The following is an 11081-nucleotide window of genomic DNA, read 5'->3' on the forward strand; positions in this document are numbered from 1 at the left end:
ACACACACACACTATAACACACACACACACACTATAAAACACACACACAAACACACACACACACACACACACACACTATAACACACTATAACACACTATAACACACACACATGTTGTGTTTCCATGTTTTGATAATGATTTATAACCTCAATTTAGGTCCCCACAGTGACACGGGTCCCCATGAGTCGGTGTGTATTCAGGTTTAAGTCCCCACCGGGATAGAAAAACATGTACACACTCATACACACACTTTAAAGTGATGAAGGTTTATTTCTGGTTAGATTCATAAAGGCTACAGAAAACTCTGTGCTGAATAAGAACAGAAACACACGAGGCTCAGGATCGGCTGTGAGTGTTCAGTCACAGCGGTGAGGCTCTATCGCCCCCCAGTGATGGAAACACAACACAGCAGCAGGAAATCAGGCTTTCTGAATATAACACCATTAACAAACGAGAGACACAATTACACAAAACTCACTGCCACAATCATGCAAGACTGCTGTGAGAGGTGCTGAGGGGGATAAACGGAGTTCTGTGGTTGCTAGGGTATTTTAGGTGGTCACTGTGAGGTTGTTGGGTATTATATGTGGTTGCTAGGATGATGAAGGCATTTAATAAGGTGTTCTGGGTGGTTACTAGGGTATTTTAGATGCTTTTTAGGGTGTTCTGGTTGGTTGCTAGGTGGTTGTTAGGGTGTTTGTTAATGAGTTGCTATATGGTTGCTAGGGTATTCTGTGTGGTCACTATGAGGTTGTTGGGTGTTCAATATGATTGCTAGGGTGATCAAGGCGTTTGATAAGGTGTTCTGGACGGTTGCTAGGGTATTTTAGAGGTTTTCTAGGTCTTCTGAATGATATTTCGGTGGTTGCTAGGGTATTTTGGGTGGTTGCTAGGGTGTTCTATACACCTCTAAGGTATTTGTCCTTTAGGGTATTCACATGGTGTTCTTTGTGGTTGCTATGGTGATGATGGTGTCCGGGTGGTTGCTAGGGTGTTCTATGTGTCTCTAATGTTTTCTGCCTTTAGGGTACTCACATGGTGTTCAATATGGTTGCTATGGTGATTAAGGCGTTTGATGCAGTGGTCATCATTTGATGCACTTGTCTTGAGGGTGTTCTGGATGGTGGCTATACAGTTGCTAGAGTATTCTGGGTGCTAGTTAGGTTGTTGCTAGAGTGTTCGATTGTTTTTAGGGTGTTTGGGTGGTTGCTATGCAGTCGCTAGGGTATTCTGGGTGGTTGTTAGGGTGTTCAATTGTCTTTTGGGTGTTCTGGGTGATTGCTATACAGTTGCTAGGGTATTCTGAGTGGCTGTTAGGTGGTTGTTAGGGTGTTCTGGGTGGCTGCAATGCAGTTGCTAGTGTATTCTGGGTGGTTGCTAGGATGTTCAATTGTTTTTTGGGTGTTCTGGGCAATTGCTATACAGTTGCTAGGGTATTCTGGGTGGCTGTTAGGGTGTTCAATTCTTGGTGGTTGCTATGCAGTTGCTGGGGTATTCCAGGTGGTTGCTAAATGGTCTTAGGGTGTTCAATTGCCTTTAGGATGTTCTGGGTGGTTGCTATGCAGTTGCTAAGGTATTCCAGGTGGTTGCTATGCAGTTGCTAGGGTATTCCAGGTGGTTATTAGGCTGTTCTAGGTAGTTGCTAGGGTGACTACTAAGTGGTAGTCTGCTAATTTTATCATCTGCCAGGCTGAAATTGCGTTTTATCACTCAAAAAAGATAATTGCACACCTCTCCTCAACAAGCAACACAATCTAAGGCAACAGTGATGTTCACAGCACCTAATAAAGTCCTAAAGACGCTGCTGACGACACTCAAACTCTGAAACACAGAATAAAACTCCAAATGAACACTCAAAATCTCCTTTGGATTTTCAATTCTCACTGTCAGCGGCCTACAGAAGAAGTCATTTGCAAGGCCACGTATCTGACGGAGCGGTAGAGCGTCACCTCAGTGACATTATCATCCCAATGAATCATGGGTAACACTGGACCACACATAAGAGCACAGACACAGGGGCAATCAAATCATCTCTCTCTCTCTCTCTCTCTCTCTCTCTCTCTGTATGTGAAAGATTGATTTCCATGTGAATGAGATTTATGGCTCTGATATTGTCCAAACATAATAACAGCTCAGCGTGTCATTCTCCTCTCTTTCTATGAGATGAAATTCTGCTCAAAGGCCTTTATTGGTCCGATAGGATGATATCGTCAAATCATAATGACATTCACAGTGTAAATATCATGTCATAAATATCCAGCTCTCTTTCAGCTGATGTAGATGAGACTCTGACAGAGATACGGACGGCAGAAAATCACCAGTGTGTGTTTACAGTCTGTGTGTATGAAGAGATGGAGACTGACAGTTTTACAAAATGACAAATGAAGCGGAGAAGCACTTGAAAACAGGACAGAGAACAGGAGCATGAAGCCCAAGACAACTAGATTTACATTCGCTGAAAGAAACATCAGCAGAACAGTGTTCAAGTTTTAGGTTGTACTGTAATATACATACACAGCTAAACAGCGCATATTGCATAAAATTACACAGACTGAAAAAAATAATACTATCTCATGGAGAAAAATGGTATTATCGTCCAAGCAGTGAAGCACAAGGTTATGAAGCACATGCATGAATGATCATCTCGGTTTCAGGTGTGGAGCTAATCTGGGTGAAGGAACGATGATCTTGCCTTAAGCCTGAAATTATGAAAGAGAAGTCGCACACAGTTGAGCGTGACTCTGTATTTATTCAGCCTTATGTGCAGTACAGTGTGTCGTTGTACAGACAACAGCCTCAGGGAAAACAACATCCTCACAGCCTGGAGCTCCACAACATCAACAATATGATCAACAACAATAGAACAACACAACAATACACAAGATCAACGATGAGGACAGACACAGGGGCAATCGAATCATCTCTCTCTCTCTCTGTGTGTCTCTCTCTCTCTCTCTCTCTCTCTGCATGCTGGGAGTGTTTAGGGTGCGTGTGAGGGTGCTTACGGGGAGAGGACGAGTGATTTGGGGTTTTTTCAGCCTATATATCTACCTATTTTTACGTTTTTCTAATCATTTGAATGATTATTTTCTTTCAAAAATAACATTTGATTTTTTTTTGAGGAGTGTTTTGGAACTTTTAAGGCGGCATTGGGATGGCGTCTACCCCCGCGGGGGTGGCGTCACCTGTGTCGCTCCGCCATGGAGTCAGGTGTGTAGCGGCGCAGGGAGTCACTGTTGAAGATGTGCTGCTAGCAATCGGAGAAAAAGTTGGATATGAAAACATTACTTCGGCATCCAGGATGAATAAAGCAGTAGTGGTGTTTGTCGAGAAAGAAGATATAGTTAACCGGTTGGTAAGCGACGGAATTGTGGTAAGTGGCGATTTTCTTATAATTTCACCGCTTGTTACTCCAACGACTAGAGTTACGATATCGAATGTGCCTCCTTTTATTCGGAATGATGAAATTGAGAAGGCTTTAACGCGATATGGTAAATTGGCTAGTGAGATTAAGATGATTCCATTGGGGTGTAAAAATGCAGCTCTGAAACATGTTATGTCTTTTCGGCGACAGGTGTTTATGTTCTTAAATGAATCAGAGTTGGATATTTCGTTCAGAGTGTTGCATGAAGGGAAAGCGTATGTTATTTACGCGAACATTGGAAGCATGAAGTGTTTTGAGTGCGGGGACATCGGGCACAAAAGGCACGCATGTCCACATAAGGCCCAGGTTAGTGAAGTGGAAGTTAGGCCTAGTACTTCTGCTGCTGGTGAGAGTAGTAAGTCAACTTCTGAGCATGTGCAGCCTCAAGCTCCATCACAGAGAAATACGGATAGTGATGGATTGATTGAAAGTCAGACTGAGGATGTTTCTCTCTCTCTCTCTCAGCAATAATCTCCAAACTGAAAAAGTGTCCTTAATGAAGCAATCCACTATTAGTTTTAATATGAATAAACTAATAAACTTAATGTGATGCTTATTTGTCAGCCATAAGTAAGTGAATCAGGTAAAAAAAAAAATTAAAACGTGATTTTTCTGATAGAAAATGAGATTGTGATTATATATCAAGTTATATATCAATGACTATAAAAACAACAACAATAATCATTATTATTATTAAATACTTGATTGTTTTTCATTTACAGTGAAATATATAATATAATAATGATAATAAATTGTTACTAAATTAAAATATTCAACAAAATAAGACAACAGTAATGTTTCACTGTAAATAAAAATAAGTATTTAATAAAAATGTAGACACTGAAAACACTGGTGGATCATGAGCTGCTCATGTGTGAATGAACACAGGGTCGCATTTCATTCTGAAACACAAACATACAGTATATTTACATATATTTATTTAATTATAAGGTAAGCCATATCGCAATTTCAGTTTTGTTCCGATTAATCGTGCAGCCCTACTGTGCACAGATCAGCATCAAACCAGTCTGAAACCAGTCGCAGTGTGCTTCACAAGTGTGTTTGTCAGAAAAGTGTTGATGAGGCGCATGCTGCTAAAATCTGGGGCTTTTTGTCACAGACTTAAATCATCAAAGTGCAATGAGCTTCTGTCTTATGGTGTGCTTGGCTTTAATTACCAGATCTATCCACTTATGCTTTAGCAAATCCATCCAAGTTGGAGAAAAATAACAAGAGGTTTATTAAGGCCAAAACACACTGCAGGGGCTTAGCTATGATCTGGTGCGTGAGATTCGGTCGGACACGTGCCCTAGTGCGAGTACATGATGCACTTATCATCGGATCGGGTCATTGAGTCTCCCTGGACCTGCTGTGTCCCGTCACCACTCTACTGTCCTGCCATTAAAGGTGAAAATGGCATAAAAACTTTAAATGGCATTAAAGCTGCTCACGTGCTCAAGAAGATGTCACTAATGCTGCAATTCACTTTATGAAGAGATATTAAAGGAACAGTTCACCCAAAACTGAAAATGTGCTGAAAATGTGCTCGCCCTCAGACCATCCCAGATCAGGATGAGTTTGTTTCTTCATCAGGTTTGTAGAAATGTAGCATTGCATCAGTGTCTCAGCAATGGATGCTCTGCAGTGAATGGGTGCCGTCAGAATGAGAGTCCAAACAGCTGATAAACAGTTTTGAGTGAACTGTTCCTTTAAGAATCCTACCAAACTGATTTATTATGCAGTACTTGTTCAACACGCCCCACATCCCCAGTAAGAGTTTAGTACTTCCATTCAACACATTTTATGTTAATATTCACAAATTTTCCACAAAAATCAGTAAAATGTGGCAAGCTCTGTATCGGTCTGCTCAGGACTCACTGTTTTAGGAAACCATATTAGCAACCGTCCGACTGCAAGCCCGAAGCTGTAACTCGTGTACCATATATGTGGTGAAAATACAGAAAAATGGAGAAACTGGGAATGATATGAAAGCATATGAGCTCATACATCCTAGGAGCCAATTCATGTCTTGTATATTGAGTTACGCTCTTCTGCTGAAAGGTAAAAGTTGAGAAACTTCTTCGATTGTATTTTTTCAGCACAGTCCTACAATAGAGATTAAACTAAGAGCTAGTCATAACTGTGGTTTAAGTCCAACACGCCACACCCGAGCGCTGGTTTTCATCCGCAGACGAACGTAAACACAAGCCCAAGCAGGAAAACCTTTCTTCTGTCCTCCTCGCTCTTTTCTCCTCAGGTTTGCAGGGCTATAAGGAATAACCTTAAAAATCACAGACGTGCTTTTTTCACTTTTCTCAGCACATTTCTGACCTTCACCATTTTACACCGCTGTTAATAGTCTTCGCATTCGTATAAAGTCTAGAGAGACAGTTTTAAAGTTTTTACCAGCAGAGAGGCAGATGTTAATCAATTAAATAGCTCATTTTGGATTCAATTTTATAATATTCACGCAAGAATCCCTTTATGCACTATGCAAATTTAACTAAGGATATGCCAATAGGGTCCTCACACCATCGGTGCTCGGGCCCTAATAATAATACCGATGATGATGGTTATAATAATAATTATTATTATTACATACACTACTGTTCAAAATTTTGGCATCTGTAAGTTTTTGTTCAGTCTTTTATGCTCACCGAGGCTGCATTTATTTGATCAAAAATACAGTAAAAACAGTAAAAATGTGAAATATTATTAGAAATTAAATCAGCTGTTTTCTATGTGAATATCTGTTAAACTGTAATTTATTTCTGTGATGCGCAGCTGTATTTTCAGCATCATTACTCCAGTCTTCAGTGTCACATGATCTTCAGAAATCATTCTAATATGCTGATTTGCTGCTCAAGAAACATTTCTGATTATTATCAATGTTGAAAACAGTTGTGCGGCCCAAAAACTGTGATACTTTTTTATTTTTCAGGATTCACAGATGAACAGAAAGTTCAAAAGAACGGCATTTATTTGAAATAGACATCTTTTGTAACATTATAAACGTCTTTACTGTCACTTTTGATCAGTTTAATGCATCCTTGATGAATTAAAATATTGAATGGCCATATAAGGCACCTGCAAAAATAAAACAAAATGTATGTATGTAGTTCCCCATGATTTTGTAGGCCTGGCCTGTTTATTCATTCCTGCCTTTGTTTGTTTGTTGTGGAGGCATTACCGAGGGCCTGATCTTCTGGTGTGGTTCACGTTTACAGGTTATGATCTTATAATCAGCATATAGGGAGCAGAAGATCACCCACCGTCAGCGTGAACAGCCAGCACAGCACACAGCAGGAGAGCCAGCATACTGAGACGAGTGTGTGTGTGTGTGTGTGTGTGTGTGTGATCCCACGACGAGTGTGCGAGTGTGTAACAGCAGGGCAGCTCCTTCAATCACGGCACTGCGGGGAAAATCAGAGAGAGACTGATTAACCTGAGTGACTGAGAAAGACTAAAAACACAGAACATCACCAGCTGTTAACCACAGATATAAACACATGCACGCCACGCTTGGCTGCTCCGAATGTGTCGACAAATTCGCCATGCTGACAGGGTTAATGTTGTATGACTCATGGCCGGATCTTGACCTTTCCGTTATGATGAAAACACAGACGTCCCACAGAAACGGTGCGATCTAGGTGCTCGTGTTTAAGTCAGATACTGATTTAGGCCACAAACCTCATGAAAGTATGATGAACACCTTTAGCTTCACAAACTTGATTTCAAACTGCGCTGATTGCTAAAATGTGTAGAATTCAATTCATATTAGTGCAACACAAATACATTATCAGCGCTATTGCAAAAGGTGCTACGACAGGCGTAAATTGCATAAATGCATAAATAAAACAAACAATTAATATTTAATTTAGTCCTGATTTTTTTTTTGTATTACGTTTTCCCTTTATTCATTATTTTCTGCATTTATTTTTAACTTTATTGTTTATTATTGCATTTTGTACTTATTATTACTATTTATTTATATTTATTTTAATTTCATTTGTATACTTTATGCATTCATTTATTTGTATTTTTTACATTTATTTATTACCACATGTATATATTTCCATATTTAAATATTCCCTTTTTTAATTTACATTTTTTTACATTTATTTTTGTATTTAATCTTACATTTCCATTTGTTATGACAACTAAGCTGGATAATTATCATACAATTTGGTGGTTGTTTTTTTTTTTGCTATTTACACTTAAATAATGTAAATAAACATTATTATAAAAATGTATAATTTTTTCAACTTAAACGTCGTAATAAAAATCTGCCAGGCTTCCCCAGTGCACTTGAATGCAGCACATGTTTCTGTTCAATTTATGTAAGGAAGACTTTATGAATGATTTAAACAGGATTTTGTATTACTGATGTTTCATGAATGATTTTGGTTAATTATTCAACTCTATTCAACAGTTAAATTCACTCTCTGTGCGAGAGACAAATGCATTTAACTTCAAAAAAAGTGCCAGTCAGTAATACACCTCCAGTTCCTAATATTATAATTAACATCACACACGTTAAAGTACAGACAGCCATGTTTCTTGTTTATAGTTGTGAGATATTAAAACACTGCTCCTGCTAGTTCAGGAGTGACTCCTGGATTCTGTTCACACCTGGAATAATAACGTAGTGAATTCAGTTCTGAAAAAATCATGCAGTTTCACTCTTATAAAGTCTGTTTCGTGTCTGCTACATTTAGCCGATTAAAAGTGGACCAACATTCACACATTTACTGAAATGCAATAGAATTTGCTTGACTGCTGCAATGCATGGCTTATATGGTCACTCTGTTGCTGACTAGGGTGTTTCTATATCTAATTTTACACGTCGGTGCATCCTGTTAAGTCTGGTCACAATTTTCACATCCTTTTCTCATTTCCTCTTTCTTTCCTTCTTTTCTCTTAAAGACCACATGAAATGGACTGGTTTCTTTCCTGTGATGACACATTTCTGATTGTAACAGGGAGTCTGGGTGGACTTGTCCTGTTTATTTAATAGTTTATACAGTTCAAAAGTTTGGGATCAGTAAGGTTTTTTTTAAAGGAAATCAACATTTTTATTCATCAAGGATGCATTAAATTGATCAAAAGTGACAGTAAAGACGTTTATAATGTAACAGAAGATTTCTATTTCAAATAAATGCTGTTCTTCTGAACTTTCTGTTCATCTGTCAGCTGTTTTAATTGCTAATAATATTTCACAATTTTTACTGTATTTTTGAACAAATAAATGCAGCCTCAGTGAGCAGAAGAGACTTTCAAAAAATTTTAAAAAGTCCCCAAACTTCTGAATGTCAGTTTTATTCATGAAAATATATAATTGCCTTTATATTCAGTAAAGACGTTCAAGGCAAACATGTCTGAAACCCCCTGCATTAGCATACAGCGTCACAAGAGTCAGGTTTGATTTCATGTGGTCTTTAACACACTGACAGACACAGACAGCTGCATTACTAGCTGGCTTTCTGATCCGCTCGCTCAGATCCACCCTATCTTTGTGCTGTTAGAGAAACATGAACAAGTTCTGAGCATAAGCAGCACAATTATACGACTGCACGGTAATCTAAAGCACATAAAGAGCCGGAAGCAGCAGCGAGTGGGCGCTCAATGAACAGGTCAGACTCGTGTGAGCGCTGACTAAACTCTTCCAGCAGGTCAGCGTTCAGTAATAAGAGACGACGTCACCCCTGCGCTATGCTTTAGTTATAATCAGACCGCTTTCTGCGGACAAACCCTGCACTCAGCACAAAGCATGTGGTCAGACAACAGCACCGCTACTCTCTTCAGAAACTGAGACCGATTTAACTCTCTTTTGAGACAAAGTTCAAAATAACTAGTCAGGCTTGAACAACTTAGTAATTCTTTCCACATGCATAAAAGCACAGCATGATTAAACTGCACACTTTATAGATCGCAGGAACTGTCTGCATGAACTTCAAACAGTCTGAGGTCTAATAGTGCTTTTCCTCACTCACTCCTTCCTTCTGGATTCTCAGAAAGCCTCAGAATGTTTTGGTTGGCCTCGATCACTCTGTCAGTGACTTTCAATGCAGTGCTGTTGAAAACATGTCATCGAGACTCAAAGGAATAGTTCAGCCAAACATGAAAATGGGCCCATACAAGATCAGGATGAGTTTGTTTCTTCATCAGGTTTGTAGAAATGTAGCACTGCATCAGTGTCTCAGCAATGGATGCTCTGCAGTGAATGGGTGCCGTCAGAATGAGAGGCCAAACAGCTGATAAAAACATCACAATAATCCACAGCACTCCAGTCCATCAGTTAACATCTGGAGAAGACAAAAACTGAAACTAATCCAGCATTAAGACGTTTTTAACTAAAATATGAGTCCATAATAATCCATAATAACGCTTCCTCCAGTGAAAAAGTGGTCTGGTCTGAATCAGATCAAGCACTGTTTACAATTTTGGAAAGAAGCAAAGGTTTAAAAACTTCTCCAGATGTTAACTGATGGACTGGAGTGCTGTGGATTACTTGTGGATTATTGTGATGTTTTTATCAGCTGTTTGAACTCTCATTCTGACGGCACCCATTCACTGCAGAGCATCCATTGGTGAGCAAGTGATGTAAAGCTACATTTCTCCAAACCTGATGAAGAAACAAACTCATTCTAATCTGGGATGAACTGAGGGTGAGCACATTTCCAAATGTTAATTTTTTGGGTGAGCTATTCCTTTAAATTTCACTATGGTTTCATACATTCAGCTCAATCTGCTGAATTTACAGTACGAGTCAAACGGACAGAATATGCATGTAAGCATTATGTATGATCAACACTAGAGTCAAAAAAATAAATCACTGGCTGCTTTGCTTGAACATCCAACACTTTCTCTAGAAAAACTACAGTAATCTTCTAGCCCGGGCCACGGCTCATTGAGTCTTTAATGCTGTATCATACATTAATCCTGCAGCATCTATTCAGACGTTTGGCACTGAGGCTCAAGTTTACACAAGCACATTTATCTTCACCGCGTGTTTCCTTGTTCTCAAACAATCACCTGTATTATTACTCACATCAGTAAATAACAGGCCACTGTTTAGCCGGCAGGTACTCAGTGTATATTATCCTGGCATTCGGTACTCTAAATTACTCTAACATGCAGCTCTGTAGAAACACAACGATCACATCTGAGAGGAAATGAAGAACTGCTTCACGAAGGACATGAGACAGTTCTACCCAAAACACTATAGAGCAGGTTAGACCAAATTAACCTATTTGCATGCAACTTAGGTATGCTCAAATTCAATAGAATAGAATAGAATAGAATAGAATAGAATAGAATAGAATGTATTGTCCCATTTTGGGGATTTTTTTCCTGGCAATCAACTTCAGACACATAACATATAACATATAGCACAGAATTCAGCTACAACAATAATAATGTTAATAATAACTTTAAAATACGTATATAAAAAAATATACAGAAACATTTTTAAAATTCGAATTTTAGAATTATTTGTTTAATAGGCTAATGTAACCGAGTTTGGCACAAAAGTGTTTTTTATAATAATTCTAATTCTAAATCGTCTCTCTGAAGGTTAAAATGGTTATTATGGAAGTTACATTTAATTAAATTAATATATATATATATATATATATGTGTGTGTGTGTGTGTGTGT

General features: G+C 38.7%; 1 protein-coding gene across 1 annotated transcript in view; it reads right to left on the reverse strand.

The window, feature by feature from the left end:
* LOC107711342 (CD276 antigen-like) overlaps positions 1-11081 on the reverse strand; it is a 59026-nt gene that overhangs the window by 45782 nt on the left and 2163 nt on the right. Inside the window, exon 2 of the mRNA XM_016516328.1 lies at positions 6697-6837. Coding sequence (XP_016371814.1) covers positions 6697-6742 — 46 coding nt within the window. The 5' untranslated portion in view covers positions 6743-6837. The remainder of the gene's footprint in view (positions 1-6696; positions 6838-11081) is intronic.

This window comes from Sinocyclocheilus rhinocerous, unplaced genomic scaffold (assembly GCF_001515625.1).
Source record: "Sinocyclocheilus rhinocerous isolate Xijiao unplaced genomic scaffold, SAMN03320098_v1.1 scaffold1499, whole genome shotgun sequence".
Taxonomy (NCBI): domain Eukaryota; kingdom Metazoa; phylum Chordata; class Actinopteri; order Cypriniformes; family Cyprinidae; genus Sinocyclocheilus; species Sinocyclocheilus rhinocerous.